The sequence below is a fragment of the Danio rerio genome, chromosome 9 (assembly GCF_052040795.2).
Source record: "Danio rerio strain M-AB ecotype USA chromosome 9, GRCz13ab, whole genome shotgun sequence".
Classification (NCBI taxonomy): domain Eukaryota; kingdom Metazoa; phylum Chordata; class Actinopteri; order Cypriniformes; family Danionidae; genus Danio; species Danio rerio.
In genome coordinates this window covers 20,251,655-20,273,800 of record NC_141029.1, presented here as the reverse complement: position 1 = coordinate 20,273,800, position 22,146 = coordinate 20,251,655, and the positions used below count along the sequence as shown (strand labels likewise).

The 22,146-nt window shown below is 36.0% G+C and overlaps 2 protein-coding genes across 5 annotated transcripts in view; one reads left to right on the top strand and one right to left on the bottom strand.

Moving 5' to 3' along the window:
- The window catches only part of LOC147842317 (uncharacterized), a 243,185-nt gene extending 234,034 nt beyond the window's left edge, over nt 1-9,151 (bottom strand). Inside the window, exon 1 of the mRNA XM_087267641.2 lies at nt 9,053-9,151. The gene's annotated coding sequence lies outside the window, so the exon portion shown is untranslated. The remainder of the gene's footprint in view (nt 1-9,052) is intronic.
- Nucleotides 1-22,146, top strand: part of enox1 (ecto-NOX disulfide-thiol exchanger 1) — a 255,301-nt gene that overhangs the window by 173,044 nt on the left and 60,111 nt on the right. For all 4 annotated transcript variants that reach the window (XR_015499285.1, XR_015499286.1, XR_015499284.1 and 1 more), the window contains exon 7: nt 1,442-1,675. Coding sequence is in view for 1 of the 4 variants with exons in the window: in XM_087267645.1 (XP_087123771.1) it covers nt 1,442-1,675 (234 nt within the window). In the remaining 3 variants the exon portion in view is untranslated. The remainder of the gene's footprint in view (nt 1-1,441; nt 1,676-22,146) is intronic.

Sequence of the window (22,146 nt, the reverse complement as noted above, 5' to 3'; positions counted from 1 at the left end):
ATAATAGTTTTAATAACTAATTACTAAGAACTGATTTATTCTATCTTTGCCATGATGACAGCAAAAAATGTTTGACTAGATATTTTTCAAGACACTTCTATACAGCTTAAAGTGACATTTTAAGGCTTAACTGGGTTAATTAGGTTAACCAAGCAGGCTAATTAGGCAAATCATTGGATAATGATGGTTTGTTCTGTAGACTATCGAAAAAAAATAGCCTAAAGGGACTAATAATTTTGACCTTAAAATGTTTTCTTTTTCATTAAAAACTACTTTTATTCTAGCCAAAATAAAAAAAGTAAGACTTTCTTCAGAGAAAAACATAGATATTATCAGACATCTATCTATCTATCTATCTATCTATCTATCTATCTATCTATCTATCTATCTATCTATCTATCTATCTATCTATCTATCTATCTATCTATCTATCTATCTATCTATCTATCTATCTATCTATCTATCTATACACACAGTTGAAGTCAGAATTATTAGCCCCCCTTTGGATTTTTTAATACGTCTGCAGCCACACCTGCAGTCTACACTGAGACGAAGCAGCAACGTTTAAGAATGAAAACAGCCTCTTCAGCGTTTTCAAAACCTTCCGTTTTTGGCGTTCGAAAATCCTGGCATAGTTTGGACAGATGGCCTAACCATAGCAAAGCTTATGCATTTTTAAACTAAAATGTATAATTGTAAATGGGGCCTAAGTTATGATACGCTGATTAATCCATGTCAAATTGTAATTCTGCCTTTCTTAAATCTATTTTTGTGCAATACACCTCAGGGGAAAGCAACCTTAAACTTGCTTACTTGAGGTAAGTTGATTCCAAACTTCTCCTGGAAGGAATCTGTCAACTCAGAGTATGTTAACTATGATAACTATGATATAAAAAATGTGTCCAAAAATGAAGAAAAATCACTGTCATAATACATGCATAATATCAAGAGTTGTCTTTTCTTTATAAATTGTTGTAATTTTTTTGTAAAAAGTCCTATTTTGTAAAAATAAAAATAAAAACATGAAAGAATAAAATTACTGTTAGTTAAGTTACTGACCTCTTATATTTTGTCAAGCATCAGACTTCAAACTAAATAAATATAACAATGTTTTATTCAAAAATAATTTTACAAAAATAAATAGATAATAATAAAAATTATTATTATTATTAATATTATTATTATTGCCGTTATTATTATTATTATTATTATTATTATTATTATTATTATTATTATTAATATTTATTATTATTTATTATTATTATTATTATTATTATTATTATTATTATTATTATTATTATTATTAATATTATTATTATTATTATTATTATTATTATTATTTATTTATTTATTTTTTGTATATTCAAGTGTATTGATATTTATTAAACATAGGAGCCTGCATGATAGCTCAGTTTGCCAAATAATATGTTTGTCGTCCTAGGCTATCGGATGCGCATTGGCTCCAGCACTGATAAAAAGGATTCGGGCCGCATTCATGTAGATTTCGCTCAGGCAAGAGACGACTTGTATGAGTGGGAGTGCAAACAAAGATTGCTGGCACGAGAGGAGCGGCACCGACGGAAAATCCACGAGGAACGGCTGAGACCTCCATCACCTCCTCCCATAATGCACTACTCAGAGCACGAGGCAGCTCTTCTGGCGGAGAAACTGAAAGGTAAGCTTTCCCACAGACTGCGGTGCCATGATCTCATCTAGCCTTTAAAGCGCAGATTTGTCATCATTAATGTAGCGCCGAGAGAAATTCAGGGCTTTTTGGAAAAGCTTCAAGGCAGAGCTTTTATGCGTCTAATAAAGGCAGAATGTGGTAAGATGACCTACACAGCCAGGTCTGCTTTCCCTCAGACATTTCTGCAGCTGTCCTCGTCTGCTCTCTGATGACGTGACGGACATTAATGAGCAGAGTTTTTGCACTCTTACGCTCCAGTCTTCATCCCGTCTGCAGCTGCCAGCCGAACGGACCCAGCTGTTGTTTATTCTAGGAGACTGGTGTGTTTATATGATCGGCTAGTTCCATTCATCAGCTTCAATGAGACCAATGATTGCCAATGAACTGAACGCTCAGTACCAGGCTTCTGGAAAGCCAAAGAGTTGCAGAGGTTGACTAAATAGTGTTCATTTGCTTTCATGGGTGATTAAATGTGCTTAGAGTCAGGTTTGGATGAGCCTATAGGCTAGAAATGCGATACGGTGGAAGAGCTCACGCATAAATCTGTACACCTAATGCAGTTCAATTAGAATTTAAGGTCAACTTTTTCTTCAAATGAATCTTCTTAAATTGTTTACAGAGCATCTTTAAATTACTGTTTGTGTTAATCACTAAGAAAGGTTTGATTACAGATTTTCTGGCCACAAATAACAAGCTATACATTGTTCATTTAGTCAAGGAGTAGTTGAGAGTGGTCAAGGCTTGTGAAGCATATCCAGTTAAACATTTTTTTTGTAGTATATTTCAGTCACATGGGATGTTAACACAAGACGCGAGTTGTGCGACTAAATCACAATATGCATGTATAAATAAATCTTTTTGAGTTTACTCGCTTCATTCGTCCATCAGATTCACTTCATTTGCATTTTAGATTCACTTCACAATTGATGCAGATTTATGTCATGGGCAGGACATCTGTCTGGCCAATGACTCTACCTTTTCATGGAAATAAAAATTGGGTTGCCATCAGAACCAAACATCAGACAGACATCAACGTCCAACGTCAGGCAGACATTGCATTTTGGTTGATAATGAAAATCAGGTGGTGTCAGAACCATAGATTGTAAAAGATATGGACATAGTATCCGTCACGTCACCCATAGGTTTCTGAACACTGGAAAAGAAGCCACAAGTAGGCGCGGCCAACCGTCGCCATTTTGTTTGCGTGTTATCGAACCCACGGAGGGATACCAAACAAGGGCAAAGAGGCGGGGAGTGACAGAGCTACAGACACCAGCTAGCATTTTGCTTGGACCTGGCTTAGACAGACTTTACTTAGGGAAAACGCTTAATACTTTATTATCTGCGACTCTTTTGTGTTCTGACCACATGTGCTTGGCTGTACACTATATCAATAAAGTATTAAGACTTTTAAAAACTTTTGTAACACATTGAGCCACTAAGCATTGTTCTTATGACGTTTTGCAACAGGAGGAAAACACAAATAACTTTCACTTCAGATATAATCTGTGTTAGTAAATGCAAGACTATTGATGAAATCCAGGTATAGCACTGCATGATAACGCTTCAGATGACTGTTCTAGAGCCAAAACAGTTAATCAATCTGTCAGATTCTGGAGTGCATTACAGGTCTAAAGAAAAATATAAATGATAAATGATCTTAATTAAAACAAATACATTTATATAGATGGTATACAAGTATATAACTTTACTCACATGGGAAATAGAGGCCATGTGAATGGTTTGTGAGCACAATGAAATGCACACAGTATCCCATATTATCTGATAATTGTAAGTCCAAAAAGCAACTGACTGTGTAAAGCCACATAAAACAACACAAAAATGTTATGAATATGCCAAGTTTAGTGGCTAATCTGCCGGAGTCAGCTAATGTGAAGTGACAGCGACCAGCGAGACCTTAATTATGCAAACTTAATATAACCTAATAAAAAGGAAACGGATGAGTTATAAAAAATTCACCCCCTCACAGTTATCATGAAGGGTAATATTAGCTATATGATCCAAAATCGTTCTTTGCACCAGGCTGTAAACACCTTTTTTTCTGCTGTAAAGTTGGCCATTCTAACAGTGGGCTCAATTGAAATTTGCTCTATTATGGAGCCAGGACTAGCGGAATTTCTTCAAATTGCAATTTCAGTTACTTCCGTATTGGTTTCCCGAGGGAGAGTGGGAGGTTGCCGCTTTGTCAGAGCCCAACATCAGACAGACGTCAGAGTCCAACGTAAGGCAGACATTGCATTTTGGATGATAATAAAAATCGGGTTGACGTCAGAACCCAACATCAGACAGATGTCAATTTCCAACGTCAGGCAGACATCGCAATTTGGTTGAAAATGAAATTTGAGTTTATATCAGAACCCAACGTCAGACAGATGTCAATGTGCAATGTCAGGCAGACATTGGATTTTGCTCCTCTGACGTTGCATTTAAAATATAGCTTAATATCTACATCATATCTTGTTGTATGCTTGCTGGGTAGTTTCATGGCTAAATAGCTAAAATGGATTTTATTGAGAGACTAGCTGTGTTTTATGTGCTTTAGGAAGGCTGAAAAACAGTGTATATTAGTTTGGTGCCATGCCTGAGTCCACTAGAACCTTTCAGAGGTCCACCCAGCTCTGTGATTCATCAACTCCTCCAGAAACTGTACCTGGAGTCCAGTTTGATGTCCTGTTGTTCAGTGTTTGCAATTTTCCCTTGGGACACTAACAACAGGCGCTACATAATAATCATGCCCATACTAGAGCAAGCTCCTGATTGTTTATGGCAGCACAAATGTCCTCTGAAGTTCAGATTTTCCTACTAGAGCGATTTGCGTTATACATGTCAAAGCTGTACCTTTCATTTTACCTGCTTAAAGAAAACACTCTTTTTGAATGCAAACAAAACTCAAATACTATCACCCCACTTGCTTTTTGAGCATGTACATCCCTTTGATTGGTCATTTGTCATGAGAGCTTAACATAAAAGGCTGGAACTGTCAGCGCTGTTCCCTGATGAGGCGGACACTGAAGAGTTCTGACAATTCAGAACATCTGTACAAGCGAAAGACAAAATCCAAAATGGCAATGAAGAAACTCATTTTGAAAAAAAAACTTTTGTGTGTCTGTCTGTACCTTAGACAAACTGCAAGTGTCTGTGCAGGATCAATTGGTTTATAGAAAGTGGTCTTCTTTTTATTATGTGGTAAACAATACGTATCGGACTCAGTGTGCAAGGCTTGTATGCATAAAAATTTTTTCAGATTTGAATACACAAAAAAAAAAAAAATTTCAGACTTTAATTTGCAAAGACCTTTAGTTGCAGGAGAATGAAACTATCCTAGGGTCTCCTGCAAAATGGAAATATCTGAAATGAATGAACACAAATAATTAAAAAACAAATAAACCATTATTTATCTATAGCACTAAACTGGCACAAAACTGTGCTTTCGTATCCTAACTTCCAGCGCACCATTGGAGAGAGTTTTCGATATTTATGGACTGTAGTCACACATTCAAGCAGAGACACATAAAAAAGCCATTTCACAAAGGAAACGGTGATGGTGAATCACTGTGGTGAATCACTGTCCGGCTGTTGATGTTTTGGCAAAGTGGAAGTTTACTCGCGCACACTGCTAGCGTCATCATTTCAGTGCATCACTATTCAGTCAGCAAGTCTGAAGGTCACTGAAAAATGTGTCCTGCAGTTCTCTACCCCAAATCTCCAACATAAACCCCTACTGGCAACTCATAACAACTTGAGAAAAGTAAGACTGGAAAAGTAAGAGTAATTCTTAGATCTGAGAAATGTGATCTTGTTTATACTTAAGTTTGTATGTAGCAGTAAATTCCATGAAGACTGTTATAGCACTTTCAGAAGCTTGACAAATATAGCTCTTGAATATTTAATTTTTAATTTTGTCCCATTGTTTACTTACATGGGCAACACAGTGGCTCAGTGGTTAGCACTGTCGCCACACAACAAGAAGGTCTTTGATTCGAGTCCTGGCTGAGGTAGTTGGCATTTCTGTGTGGAGTTTGCATGTTCTACCTATGTTCGCGTGGGTTTCCTCTGTGTGCTTCGTTTTCCCCACAGTCCAGTAATGACGAGGAGAATGGGTTTGGAACTAGTGTCGGTTTTCAAAAGCTAGACTAAATGCTAAACCTCATCTCTAAGTTTCAAGCCTCATTAAAAGACACTTTCCCTGCATTGTCTTTTTTTCTATTGGACAAGAACATCATCTCATCAGTGTGTTCAGTCACGGCTCGTGAATCAGTAACTAACCCTGCATTTTCCTGTCTAAACATGAAGTGTAATTCCAGCCTGAGTAGCCGAGACACGAGGCGTTCGGTGTGGCCTCTCCCAAGCTTCAGTAATCTGCTCCCTGTGGACCTGTGTGAAATACATTACTGAAATTGGAAGAATAATTGAATTTCGCCACAAAGTCAGTGCAGTAGGGCTGGCAGTAAATTCGATCCCTGCCTTAATGAGATCCTGTACATGGAAACAACATCATTTCCTGCATCTGTGCACTTCTCAGCAGACTGTTGTTGCTTCATCTCACCGCAGAAAAGCCAGTGAGGAGAATGACATCATGACTGATCTTGAGTAACAGATAACCTAATTAAATATTCCTCCAGTAAAAGTGTAAAGTCCTTCTTTTCAAGTATTTTAATTTTTATTTTTAAGTTAAAAATACATAATAAAGCACTTAGCTGATAAATACTACAGATAATAAAGGCACAATATTTACAATATTTCTATCAGAATAGGACCAGAGAAGTATATATTTTAATGACTTATGCACTTACACTATTGTAAATGTTTGGAGGAATAGTGAAATCCAGATAAATAATATTCAGTGAGAATATTCTTAACCAAGCCTCTCCTGGTGTTAGTGTAAGGAATGATACTTAATATTAATTTTCAGTTGGAGGTACATCATTCCATTGAAATACAACACCAAGTCAAAAAAAGCTGGAACAGTATGAAAAACACACACACAAAAGAAGTGACTTCTATTTTTAATTTGACTTGTATTTCATTGCTGACAATATAAACACAGTACATGTTTCCACTGTGTGTTGGTCCATTCCAGATGGTTCTGGGCCCACAGAAGTAGATGGTAAACCTGGACACTGTTAACATAGGGCTTCCTTTCACCGTAGTTCAGCTTGGGCTTACACACTGAAATTCCTCCAGATTCATTGAATCTGTTAATTATGTTATTAACTGTTGAAGGTGAAATATCCAAATGTCCTCTAATCTTTCTATAAGGAACATTGTTTTAAAAAATTCCAATAATTTTCTCATGTATTTGTTGGCAAGCTGGCTATCCTCACCCATCTTTGCTCCTAAAGGATTAGACCTTTCTTGGATTCTGCTTTTGTACCAAATTAATTACAATCACCCGTTGACATCACCTGTTTTAAATTACATCATTATTTAAATAGTTTACCTGATTATTAGCTCTACAATGCTCCTGTTATAATTTTTTTTTAAATATGTTGTAGGTCTGAATGATGAGGAAGGATGTATATTTACAAATAAAATGAAGTTGACAAGACAAACTATGAAATATTTGTCTGCAATGAAGCGCAAGTCAAAGTAAATTTGTAAATCACTATTTTCTTTTTTCTGATTTGGGGTTGTGAAATTCTCAGCAACTCATATGTTCGTATGTGTTTATGTGTAATAGAAATATATGGGCATGCTGATGTACAGTGTGCTTAATCAGCTTGACCATATAAAGTAGATATAGTTTACTAGATAACTGTCAGTGATTACCTAATTATATATATATATATATATATATATATATATATATATATATATATATATATATATATATATATATATATATATATATATATATATATATATTTATACACAATAATTAATTGTGTAATGAACATTTGTTATTTAGTCAGTCACAGACATTAAAGCTTCAATATCTCTAGCTATTGTTTAGTTTTTAAGACTCTCTTGCTCTGAACGGATCATTAATATCACTGAAATGTTAAATGTGAACTTAAATGGATCATTTGAATCAGTGATTTGTTAACTGGAGACTTAATGAATCATTTGAATCATTGAGTTGTTAATTACTGACTTGAATGGATTGTTTGAATCATTGAGTTGTTAATAAAGCCGGGTCACATTAGATTTTGAGCATGCGATATTCTGTCGTGCGGCGCTGGGAAAAGGTACAGGATTAAACAAGTTTATTAGACATTTTGAAAAGCAAGCGATTGCTCCATTTTTTAAATTTCTGTCCAAAGATGTCATGTTTTGATCCTCGATTGGTCTCACGCAGTCAAGTGATGTGATTTCGCAGGTCAGAGTTCACCAAGCTTGACCTTGCACCGCAGCAACCTGCGACACTTGACCTTGCATTTCCTGATGCATTCGCATACGTATGATTGGAAGTCTATGGGAGGAAAAGCCCAGTGTTGTTAACTTGTGATTGAATGGATCATTTGAATCATTGAGTAGTTAACTGGGGACTTGAATAAATCATTTGAATCATTAGGCCCTATCATACACCCGGCGCAACGTGGCGCAAGGCGTGGCGCAGTAGTCTTTTGGTAGTTTCAGCTTGGCCCAAGAGTTGTTTTGAGGCGTTGCGCTACGCTGTTTAAATAGCAAATGCATTAGCGCTCATATGTGCGTCCATAGTCATTCTGGTCTAAAAAGGAAGGCGTGCTGAGGCGGACCGCTGGCGCGTTGCTATTTTGAGAAACTATAATAGATTTTTCATTAGACCAAAACAAACCCGGTCTAAACTCCGGCGCAGAGTTGCGCCTCGCTTACGCACTGCTTAATACGCACAAGAGAGCAATAGGCAAATATCTTTACATACGAAAAAATTTCAATATTAAGGATATATATAGGATATAATAAGAATAGATATAGGACATAAATATAAAGGATTAAAATATTACAAAACATATTATTTTCTAGCCTACATGAATATGAAAAATCACTGCTTTTATGTCTTCTTCATCTCGGGAGGCTTTTTCAGTTCATTCATACCAATTTGCTTTTGTATCATGTTATTATTATTAGCAGTATTATTTATTATATCCATATTTATATTTGTTTTGTTAAAAACAAGCTTGGATTTGCCCACCTGTCAGGTTTTAGACCATAAGGGGCACAGCATGTGTTTTAGGATATAACTCAGATTTTTAAAGACATTTTGTTATTATTATTCATTTATTCGTTTGCTGGAAATTAGAACTGAATTTAGAAATAGTTTTGAAACAAATATTTGCGCTTAACAAACAAAAGTATTTATTTATAGACTAATTGTTGTCTGTGCGTAAAGGTTTCCCTATCCAAGGCAAGGCAAGGCAAGGCAAGTTTATTTATATAGCACATTTCATACACAGTGGCAATTCAAAGTGCTTTACATAAACAGGAATAAAAAAGACAAGTTTAGGAACATAAAATGTAGACAATAGACAATAAAAATTATTAAAAACAGATAAAAACAAATTAAAATGAGTTAAAATAGTTATAAAAGAATGAAAAAGAAAACGAAAAACATGATAGTGCGATCTGTCGGACGCAGCACAGTGCTCATTCAGTAAAGGCACAGCTAAACAGATGTGTTTTCAGTCTTGATTTGAATGTGCCTAATGTTGGAGCACATCTGATCATTTCTGGAAGCTGATTCCAGCAGCAAGGGGCGTAGTGGCTGAAGGCAGATTCACCCTGCTTTGACTGAACTCTTGGAACTTCTAGTTTATATGATCCTAAAGATCTGAGTGATCTGTTAGGTTTGTATTCAGTGAGCATATCTGTAATGTATTGAGGTCCTTGGCCATTTAGTGATTTATAGACAAGTAATAATACTTTAAAATCTATTCTGAATGTAACTGGCAGCCAGTGTAAAGACCTGAGGACAGGTGTGATGTGCTCTGATTTCCTGCTTCTGGTTAGAATCCTGGCCGCAGCGTTCTGGATGAGCTGCAACTGTCTGACTGTCTTTTTGGGAAGGCCAGTGAGGAGTCCATTACAGTAATCCACCCTGCTGCTGATAAAAGCATGAACAAGTTTTTCTAAATCTTCACTAGAAACAAAGCATCTGATTCTTGCTATGTTTTTGAGATGATAGTGTGCTGATTTACTGACTGCTTTGACATGACTGTTGAAACTCAGATCTGACTCCAGCGTCACACCAAGATTCTTGACCTTATTTTTTGTCGTTTGACCTTTAGAGCCAAGGTGCGCATTCACCTTGAGAACCTCATCTCTGTTCCCAAACGCAATGATTTCAGTTTTCTCTTTGTTTAACTGAAGAAAGTTTTGGCACATCCAATTTTTAATTTCATCAATACATTGGCAGAGGGTGTCAATGGGGCTGTAGTCATTAGGCAGTAAGGCTAGGTAGATCTGAGTGTCATCAGCATAGCTGTGGTAGGAGATTTGGTTCTTTCTCATTATTTGGCTCAGAGGGAGCATGTAAAGGTTGAACAGGAGAGGTGCCAGAATCGAGCCTTGTGGGACTCCACATGTCATGGGTGTCCACCTCGACCTATGATCACCTATACTGACATAGTAACCTCTCCCTTCAAGGTAAGATCTGAACCATTTGAGGACTGTCCCAGACAGCCCAACCCAGTTTTCCAGCCTATCCAGAAGTATGCTGTGATCGACAGTGTCAAATGCAGCACTGAGATCGAGCAATACCAACACTGTTATTTTACCTGAATCTGTATTTAGACGTATATCATTGATTATCTTTATAAGAGCGCTCTCTGTACTGTGATGTGCTCTGAAACCAGATTGAAAATTGTCTAAACACCCCCTGAAGTTTAAGAACTTGTTAACCTGGTTGAAAACAACTTTTTCAATGATTTTGCCAATGAAAGGGAGATTTGAGATTGGCCTGTAATTGCTCAATAGGGTGTTATCCAGGCTGCTCTTCTTCAAGAGGGGTTTAACAACTGCAGTTTTAAGTGAGTTTGGAAAAATCCCTGAGAGAAGTGAATCATTTACCACTTTTAGAAGATCCATTTCTAAACAGGTAAACACCGTTTTGAAGAATGATGTGGGGAGCGTGTCAAGACTGCAGGTTGATGTTTTTATAATTTGCACCATCTCTTCTAAGATTTTACCGTTAATTGCCATGAAATCAGACATAATGTCTGACTTCTCAAGTTGTGGTTGAGTTTGTTTGATATCGACACAACTTGGCTGATTGGATGAGCTGATTGCCTTTCTGATATTATTGATCTTATCAGTAAAAAAATTAGCAAATTCGTTACATTTGCTTACAGAGAGGAGCTCACTGGGAATCCGACTGGGGGGGTTTGTGAGCCTCTCTACTGTTGCAAAGAGTGTGCGAGCATTATTTACATTGTTGTTTATAAGGTTTGAAAAGAAAGTCTGTCTAGCAGTTTTTAGTTCCACATTAAAAGCCTGAAGACTGTCTTTATAGATATTATAATGGACTACTAGTTTCGTCTTTCTCCACATACGCTCAGCTTTCCTGCATTGTCTTTTCTTCATTTGGACTGCTCTTGAGTTTCTCCAAGGGACTCTCTCTTTGCCAGTTCTCTTCCTAACTTTAACAGGAGCGATGTCATTTATTACATTTTCAATTTTAGAATTAAACAAATCAAGGAGAGAATCAACAGAGTCTGCAGATATACTTGGTGCTAGCGATATGGCCTTCATAAACTGCTCACTAGTGTTCTCATTTATGCATCTCTTTCTGACAGAGACAGATCTGTCTTTAATAGCTGGAGTGATCAATATATCAAAGAAAATACAGAAATGATCAGATAGTGCCACATCCTTAACAACAGTCGATGAAATGTGTAAACCCTTAGTTATAAGTAAATCAAGAGTGTGTCCACGATTGTGTGTGGGTCCTTGAACATGCTGAGTCAGATCAAAAGTGTTAAAAACAGTCATCAGTTCTTTTACAGCATTGATTTCTGGATTATCTATATGAATATTAAAATCCCCAGCAATAGTAAAATGATCATATTCAGATGTTACTATTGATAAAAGCTCTGTAAAATCCTCAATAAAAGCTGGAGAATATTTTGGAGGTCTGTAGATAATGATCAGTAAGATGCGTGGAGCACCTTTTAGTGCTATACTCAGATATTCAAAAGACAAATAGTCACCAAATGACACTTGTTTACATTCATAGACATCTTTAAACAGGGCAGCGATGCCTCCACCTCTCCTATTAGCTCTGCAAACACTCAAAAAGGCAAAGTTTAAAGGAGCTGCTTCATTCAGAACTGCTGCGCTACAACTGTCATCTAGCCAAGTTTCATTTAAAAGCATAAAATCAAGGCAATTTGTGTTGATAAAATCATTGACTAAAAGTGACTTATTATTGAGTGATCTGATGTTTAGAAGTGCTAACTTAACAGTTTTAGTCGTTTTCACTACAGAAGTCTCAGATATACATTTAATAGACACCAGATTTGAATGATTTGCTATACGGTCTGAAAGAGTCTTTGGTTTTCTGTCACGTAATAAGACACATATCTGCGTAGAGAAAGCTACTGACACACTGGGTTCCTGCTTGTTCTGTAAACATCTGATAAAGACACTGTTACCTAAGCAGGCCCCCGAGACACATCAATGGCAGTTTTTAAGTTCACCAGCTAAAGATGAGGTGTTTTTTGGGACCTGGCGCTGTCGCAAAGACCTGAGGCCTTTCCTAGGTGTAGGGCGAGGTGGGCTTAGAGATGGGCGTGTGGCTTGCTGACTTTTGGTTGCTAACTGGGGGCTAGCAGCAATGGAGTGTGAGAGTTTAGTTCCAGCACACACCAGTTCCTCCATCTTTTTTGAAAAATCCAAGAGAGGCGAGCAAGATGACAATGAGAACGTGTCCGGTGACAGAGGCTGTGTGTCCGGTGACAGAGGCTGTGGGTCTGGGGTTTCTGGCTGCTGAGATATGTTTACCTGGCTGTTTTCCTGGGGATCATCAATGAGTGCTGAGACTTGATGCTGTTCTGATGCATCACAGTCTGCCTGTGTTGAGCTCAGTGTGCAGGGCGCAGACGGCAGTTTGTCCGTTATCGGCGGTTGTTGTGGCTGCGTGGTGTTATCTCTGTCCTTGTAGGATGCGTCAGCCACAAGTCCACTCAGGAGCTGATTTGAAGTCCTGTGGTCATCCGGACATTTGCTAGGTGTGTGTGTGTCATTCAGTTCAGTGGCATACACAGCTGATGGATGATGGAGGGAGAAGAGGATGTTGTCTTTCAGCACTGTTGCACCAAGCTTGTTTGGATGAAGGCCGTCTGATGTAAACAGCTGTCTTTGGTTCCAGAAGAGATTGAAGTTGTCGATGAAATTCAGTCTTTTCATGTTACATGTTTTCTGCAGCCATGCATTTAGACCAAGGAGCCTTGAAAACATATTTGTCCCTCTTGCAGGGAGTGGTCCACTGATGAACGGCTGAATTTTCAATCTTTCAACTGTTTCCAAAAGCTTACAGAAATCTTTCTTGAGCAGTTCTGACTGCTCCTTCCGAATATCATTCTTCCCCACATGGATGATAATCCGTTTTGCAGTCTCATGTTTCCTTAATATGTTCTCAAGTTCTTTATTTATATCAGAAACTGTAGCATGAGGAAAGCAGTATGTCATGGTATCTCTGCTCCTAAAATTTTTGATTATTGAGTCTCCAACAATCAATGTTCTTATCTCTGTTGCGATCGGAGCAGAATGCCGCTGTCTAGTCGGCCGTGAGCCTCTGTTCAGAGCAAAGTTAATTGCTGAGTCATGCGATCTCTGTCTAACTGCATTTGGGGAATCTTCACCCATATTACTCAAAACTTCATATCTGTTCTGAAGCTGTATTTGAGTCCGAGCTGTATTTGGGGTAGAGAACGCTAATGCAGCAGCGTATGACCTTCGTGATCTGACCCCACGAGTACCCTTTGGTCTCGCACCTTGTTTATGCCATAGTTCACGCTGATTTTCAACAGTTTCAATCTGTTTTTCTGTTCTCAAAACAGTAGCTGGAGTAGATTTATAGGGCTTACCGGCTGAATGCTGTGAGGCTCCACGATGAACCGGTCCCGTGTAATTCGGCAGCTCTGGTTGGATCGCAAGTAACTTTGTTTCAAGAACTGCAATCTTTTGTAAAAGTTTGTGGCAGGTAGTGCAGCAGTGAGATTCCAAATCAATATGATCCAGAGCCATTTTCACAGCCGTGTTTTCCCGTCTCAGGAATGAAAGCAGCTGGTAGCGGGAGGATTGTTTAGACGATAATTCCTCTAAATAAAAGTAAAGTTGTACTCCAGAAAGTTTGTAGAATCGATGTTGATCTTCAAGCTGTTTCGTTTGAGCACTGTGCTGATAGGCTCAAGTTAAAATTAGATTATAAAATAAAAAAGCAGGAGTGCAAGGAGCGGAGCAGTAGGCAAAGACGTCCGAACAGTAGCAAAGCAGGAAGCAGAACATCCAATCCAATAGCGAATGTGTGTAGTTCCATTATCTCTCATTCTCATGCAGTAGATGCTCTGTTTAACAGTTTTCTGTTAAAAAACTGTTAACTGTTTTCTTGTGAAATGCTCATTTTTTCCACTTAGACTTACGTTGCGTCCTGTAAATAGCGAATGCACTCTTGGCGCGACGCAGCTGACTCTTAAAGGGAATGGGAGATGAGGCTCTAATTTTTTTATTCTCAAAACACACCTATAATTAATTAAGAAAATAAACTCAACCCTTTTAGACCATGCGCCATTGCGCAAGGCAGATTTCCCGTCCTTAAATTAGCAAAAATTTGTTCTGACACGCCCTGAAAGCGTTTGCGCCCTGCGTTTTGCGCTCTGTGCATGGGCCGTCAAAATAGAGCCCATTATGTTGTTAACTGGTGATTAAACGGATTATTTGAATCATGGAGTTGTTAACTGCTTACTTGAATGAATCATTTGAATCAGTGAGTTGTTGTGTGCTTACTTTAATGGATCATTTGAATCATTGAGGTGTAAATTAAAGACTTGAATGCATCATTTAAATTTATTGAGTTGTTAACTGGAGACTTGATTGGATCATTTGAATCAGTGAGTTATTAAGTGCTTACTTAAATGGATCATTGGAATCATTGAGTTGTTAACCAGAGATTTGAATGGATCCTTTGAATCATTATGTTGTTAACTGGTGATTGAATTGATTATTTGAATCATGGAGTTGTTAATTACAGAGTTGTAATTACAGAATTAATTATGAGTTGTTAACTGAAGACTTGAATGTATCATTTGAATCAGTGGGTTCGTAACTGGAGAATTGAATGTTTTATTTGAATAGTTGAGTTGTAAAATGAAGACTTGAATAGATTATTTATATTAGTGAGTTGTAAACTTGAGACTTGAATGGATCATTTGAATCAATGAGTTGCCAACTTTAGACTTAAACCATTTGAATCATTGAGCTGTTAACTGAAGACTTAAATTGATCATTTGAATCATTGAGTTGTTAATTAAAAACTTGAATAGGTAAATTGAATCAGTTCTAAACAGACTTAAAAGGACTTGACATTTTCAACTGTAAAGTGGAGAGTTAAATGAATCATTTGAATCAGTGAGTTGTTAAATGAAGATTTAGGGCCCTATCATACACTCGGCGCAATGTGGCGCAAGGCGTGGCGCAATAGTCTTTTGGTAGTTTCAGCTTGGTGCAAGAGTTGTTTTGAGGCGTTGCGCTACACTGTTTAAATAGCAAATGCATTAGTGCTCATTTGTGCGCCCATAGGCGTTCTGGTCTAAAAAGGACTCTGGCGAAGAGTTGCGCCTCGCTTACGCACTGCTAAATACGCACAAGAGAGCAATAGGCAAATATCTTTACATATGAAAAATTTAAATATTAAGGATATATATAGGATATAATAAGAATAGATATTGGATATAAATATAAAAGATTAAAATATTACAAAACATTATTTTCTAGCCTACATAAATATGACAAATCACTGCTTTTATGTCTTCTTTATCTCGGGAGGCTTTTTCAGTTCATTCATAACAATTTGCTTTTGTATAATGTTATTATTATTAGCAGTATTATTTATTATATCCATATATATATTTAATTCAATTAAACCAAAACTCCATCGCAGGTCTTTAGAATATCTGCTTAAGTGCTTTATTTTGTAATTTTACGTTCGATTTTAGCCTTTTTTTTTCAATGATATAAATGTAATTCCCTGCGTGCAGCTGGTAAGAGACCGGGAGGACTCTGGGCGTTTGAGATCAAGAGCAGGTGTGTTATTAAGGTGGCACTCAAACTTCCCAGCTAATTAAAGGAAATTGAATTCTCCCAACCCTCGGGCAAAAATGCCATCTGACGGGAATAAAAATAATTTCCACCCTCAAATGAGCCAGCTCTGCCAATCTCACATCTAATAAGAGCCTTCATAAAAAAATGCAAATGAGAAATCTCCACACAATCCGTCAAAACTCAGTGGTGCGACCTTTCTGTAACTCAGACACTATGTAACTCGCTCCGTTACTGCCAATTCAGTCAGTGTCAGTTATGGTCCGGAAATTAGCTATGTTTTAAACATCGCTCATATTAATTTTTCCATGAAAGCATAATGTGGCAATGAGCATTTACTTGCCAGAGAGCATTAAGCCGAGGCCGTTTGAATGAATAGCATTAAAGTGTTTCTAAATGCAAGAGACAGAAAGCTGCAATGGATAGAATTAATTTGAAATAAAGAGCTGAAGGACGGGCAGATATGAGCATGAGGGAAATGGTGTTTTTCAATTTAAAAGGTTTTTTTTTTTTAAATCGGCAGTCTCACACAAAGTAAATAAATACAGAACATTTTTCACCAAAAATAAAATGATTTTAAAAATAAAGATATTTTTATATATGTATCAAAGATAGATGAATCTGCTATTTTGGTTCTTTCTTTTTTTTGAAACCTCAATTTTTAGACATTACATCATACATACTGCATGTTTTGATATGGAGCCAGATCAGTCTCAAAAATCATATATTCATAAAACAAAGTTCATGCACAGCACAATTACTAAATTTTATAAATCCAATTCATAAATGCTGCACGCAAATTGTGAATTCACATGTAAAAGTCTAATATTTTTGCCAAATGAATTGGATTTGTGTATGAATCATGTATTGATCTTACGAACTGGATTTTATAAATGTGAAATGTGCTGTGAAAGTATGAATTCGATTTTTTTAAATGTATTATTTTTGAGACTGATCTGGCTCCATAGTGTAAGAGGACTCTGACATTCAGGAATAATATGGTTCCTATTTTGATTATTGCCTGTACATAACAATAATAATAATAATAATAACAACAATAATAATAATAATAATAATAATAATAATAATAATGTGTATTAAATGTCCATCTTATTTAGTAATCTTAATTAGTTTTAAGTGTATTTCCCAAGTATACTAAAAAGAGTATTGGCATACTTTAAGTGTATTTTTCAATACTTTGTTAGAACAAATTGGTTTTAAAAGTATCACAGTGGTCTCCCAACTGCAAAGCTAGTTTACATATACTTTTTTCTTTTGCAACCATATTGTGAACTATATTACAAGGGAACTATACTACAAGGGAACATCCAAAGACATGAGGTGCAGGTGAATTGGGTAGGCTGAATTGTCCCTAGTGTATTAGTGTGTGTGTGTGAGTATTTGCGGATGTTTCCCAGAGATGGGTTGCGGCTGGAAGGGCATCCGCTGCATAAAAATGTGCTGGATAAGTTGGCGGTTCATTCCGCTTTTGCGACCCCAGATTAATAAAGGGACTAAGCCGACAAGAAAATGTATGAATGAATAAAATAGTGTATATGCATAGACTACACTTTTAAGTTATTTTTTAACCAGACACAATGAAGTTTATTTAGTAAACATTTTTTTTTTTACTTCATATGCACTTCATATGCAAATTTATTTATTTTATTTTATTTTATTTAAAAATAAATCTTAAATACATTGCAATGCAACAATTCAAAGCATTTCAATAATTCAATAATATATAAATTTAAATATATATTATTTTAATATTTATAATTATAAGAATCATTTTATATTCCTTATATATACTTAAATATATGTCTGATAATAATAATAATAATAATAATAATAATAAACAAATTGCCAACAAACTACTCTGACCTTGAAATAAAACAATATAATAAAAACTGCGATGGTATTAACAATAAATTATAAATAATATTAGTAATAATAGAAAGAATATAATAATCTATCTATTTATGTATATGTTGTTGTAAATAAATGTATATACATAATCTTCAAATGTTATAGAAAATGCATTAAAATGAACAACAAATGTGCCTCCAAACACACAAAAATGAGGCATTCAGAGCTTCTTTATTTAGCCAATAACTATTTGTCTTTTTGCAATGGGGTATATGTACAGCTAGTGTTTTTCGACCTATAATAAACTTCCGAAGAAAGCTTAATGTGACTACTTTCAATTTCATAAGGTTCCTTTTACAACATTGATGTTGTAATTTAAATAAAAAAACATTCAATTAAATAGACTTAAGCATTTTTTTTTTTAGTTCAAGCATAAAACGAGGAGAAAGATTGTTTAATCACTAGCGCAGTCAGGATCAGCAGGCGAGCTCAGAAACTTCATTGAAAATACTGGGGTAAAATAAACTCTGATATTTTAAAGACATGGCAGGGTGAAATGGAATTCTAATGCCGTGCTTGTTGTCCAGTCTGAGACCCACTTTATATCATATATATCAGAAAGTGAAGATCACAGATTTTTAAAGTAATCAGACCTTAAACATGGCAAATTTATAATAAAAAGACAGTTCACCGGTGCTGAAGTGCTGAAGCTGGCTACCCCATTATTAAAAAGGCTTAAGTTCAAAACAGCTTTTGTTTTGTCAGGCATGAGCAGAACTGTGTCAGACACCCGAAGATGGAAACCCCATCTGAGATGTTTTGTCTGCTGCCTCCTGGGTTCGATAAACACCAGGACGTACAGTACAGACAGCGCTCGGGAAGCTCCGTGCAAGGAGAATGGGAAGTGCTTGACATGGGAAGTGCTGTGATTGCTGATGAGGTGGAGGCTGCAGACAAGTCCCCCTCATTGAAATGAAAGCAAGTCTCTCCAGAGAAAATAGCACGGAAAACACTGCAGCCAGCACAGCTCAACCATCACCACTGGCTGTAATCAAGTCCCAGCAGGAGAAAACAGCTGTCAGCTAGGAACGCGATCTCAAATGAATATGTGAGAGACGTGACGTTATGAATGTATGTGAATGTTAAAGGCTTGATGGATTGGCAGAACTCTGAGGTGGAAACAGTGTTTGTGTGGTGCCTTGAAAATGATCCCGTTTATTGAAATTTGATGTACTGTATGAACTCTAGAGTCTAAAATACAGTAAACACGGTTAAATATTTTAAAGCTCACACTAAGTATTCTTGGCTGTCGGAAACTGATCCACAGTACTTTTTACAGCCAATCTCTGGGCAGCATTGCTGATGCAATCGAGGGTGTATATAAGCAACGCCTCCCCCGTTTATGACTGAGACGTTTGGCAGCAAATTTTTAGTTGTGAAAATGAATTATTTTCTGACAGTTTGGGCTTGTATAATCCTTGTATTTCCATCCTAGAATATAAATGTTGGTTGTATGAAGGGCCAGACAAAATCTGTGGACTTTTTTTTTGGTTTTTTTTTTGAACAATTATTTTGTAAACAATAGAGCAGATAGAATAGGGAAAATATTGAACATTTTTCTCTTGTGTCATTGACTTGAAATTTTCACCGAATTTTGGTAACAGCTAAGGATATACACAAAGAAAACAAATATAAATGGTTGACAAATTAAGTTATGCATAATATAATGAAATGATGCAGGAACACATGAAGAACGGTGGGTGTAGAACGGCAATGAAGCCCAGACAGCAGCTGAAATCTCTCAGTGGTTATTCAGCAACTCTCTGCTCGTTGTAATTGTAAATGAATATTAGCTGCTTTAGTCCAACATCTACATTTTCAGGATGATAAATCCAGGGCGGACATTTCACCAAGACAATGGTCCAAAACACAGCCAAGGAAACTCTCCAATACTTTCAGAAAAAGAAAATCAAGCTTTATGTGTCATGGCATGGTTGTTTAGGATATAAAAAAGCGACAAAATACTAAATACTACAATACACCACAGTTTAGTATATTAAATACTAAAGTCTGCTACAGTATTTATTACAGTTAACAGTATTGTATCATTTATTAGTGTTGTAAAATCAGTGTTAATTTTGACAGCAAATTTTGATTTTGTTTTAGTCTTACACTGTAAACCCCAAAAAGGTAAGGTAACTCAAACCATTTGAGAAAACAGATTGCAGCAAACCATTTGAGTTCATAAACTAATGCTAATGAACAGTGTGAACTTAATCCATTAAAGTAAACAAAGCAATGTGAGCACAGTAAAACCCAATAAATGAGGAGAACTCAAACCAACTGAGAACTGTAAAATCCAATACGTTAAGGGAACTTAAACTGTTTGGGAAAACCGATTGCTATAAACCATTTGAGTTAAAAAAAAATAAAGATAAAAAATAAATAAAAAACTGAGTACTGTGACTGTTACTGCATTTAAGTTGAAGTACTGAGGTATTTCATTAACTGAATACCTTCAACACTGTGTTGAAGAGTTCAAAACTGTTTTCAAATGAGTATAATTAACTCCTAGTCAATTTTGAGTTAACTACACTCATTTCAATTGATAAAGTTGACTTTTGGAGTTTACAGTGTAGTTTTTGACCAAAAATTCCACTTTAGTTTTAGTCTTCTATATTATTTTAGTTGACTAAATTTAAATCTATTTTAGATTTAGTTGACTAAAATATATTTGGTTTAATTTAATGTAATTCAATTAAATCTTGTATACATTCATGTATACAAATTATATCAACTTAAAATTTGATTTAAAAAAAATCTAGTTAAAATGTGGAATATAGCTTTTCCATTGAAGACCAAAAATTATAATTATTGTTAATTTATATAATAATATGTAAAATTATGTAAAATTATGTGTTGGCAATCAATCCACATGTAAGAACAGTAGCCGTCTAAGAATGCAGGATTGTGCAATTATTTAGCAAACCCTTTATTTTAACAAGGTAAACTACACGTCTTTTAACCAGTCGGTTAAACAAGCCATTAAAAGTTCACTTTGCAATGTCAGCCTATAGCAAGCTTTACTGTTGTAGTTGGTGTTACAGTGCATGGTGCTCAGCTATAGCACTGATTAAATAAATAATGTCATATGACTGGCAAATGTTAATGTGTTATCTTGTAAAATGTGCACTCAGTCCCATGGCTCTCTTAACTCACATATAGGAGTTATAAAGCATAAAATGTACGTAAAAAATATAAGTGCACTTTACTGTGACGCAGTGTATGCGACTCCCTGATAAGCGAAGCTTAAAGCACTACAGTATCATTACATCCTTACAGACGTAAGAAATAATCACATCACTTAAATAAAGCAATAAAGCAGTTCCCTAAAACTATTCTTTTTTTTTTTTTTTTTTGGTAGAGGTACATTGTAAATGTAAATGTTTTCATGACGATCGAGGCAGACGCAGGCAGCGCGTTAACCTAGTGTGAGTTAGCGGGTTAGATAAACTCTAGCCGCAGCTAAAATAAAATGTGAAAAAAACAGCTCCTCACAAAAAAGAATGCCAAGATAATATGAATTTAAGACTGAGCAATTTAATAACTTTCAATGTACAATCTAACAGAGTCAATTCAACAAACACTCAAGTAAATTAAAAAGATCTGAGTTTACCCTTGCTAAATTTCGGGATGATTCCCAGGCATGCTGATGTTGCTTTAGATTTGTTACTGTCTATCAAATGTGAATCTTCTTTTTGTCGCCATTTTATTATAGTTTAATCAGACAGACGCCCTCATGGATGATGATGTGATCAGTTACTTTTTAAATGTCATCACATCAAGATTAATTCTGATTGGATATTTTCCAAAAAAACGTCCCTCAAACCTAAAACCTATAATGTTTAGTACGCTTTACTACAGTAACCACACCTTGGAATTTGCTAAACTTAATATAGTATTCTTTTCATGTGGGAATGCTGCATGTCATTCTAAAATGTATATAAAATTAACCCACTTAAAAAAAAAAAGTGAAAGTTTATCAAGAAAAATACTGGAGTTTTTAAATGGCTTTATTTTGTCAGTGTATGCATTGCTTGGGATTTGAACCCATGACCTCGACATTGTTAGCATCATGCTGTTTGAGCTCCAGCAATTGCAGTCTGAAGTCTGGTAAAGTCTTGTTTTCTGAAGCTCTTGAAAGTCTTGTGTTGTTTGAATCCTTGAGCAGTTTGAACAGAGATTCAAAGTTTGCGAGTTATGAATGTTGTATAACCTTGGAAGAGATCTTGAAGTGTGAAGGGTGTAGGTGTTTCAGAGTTTGAGGAAAGAAC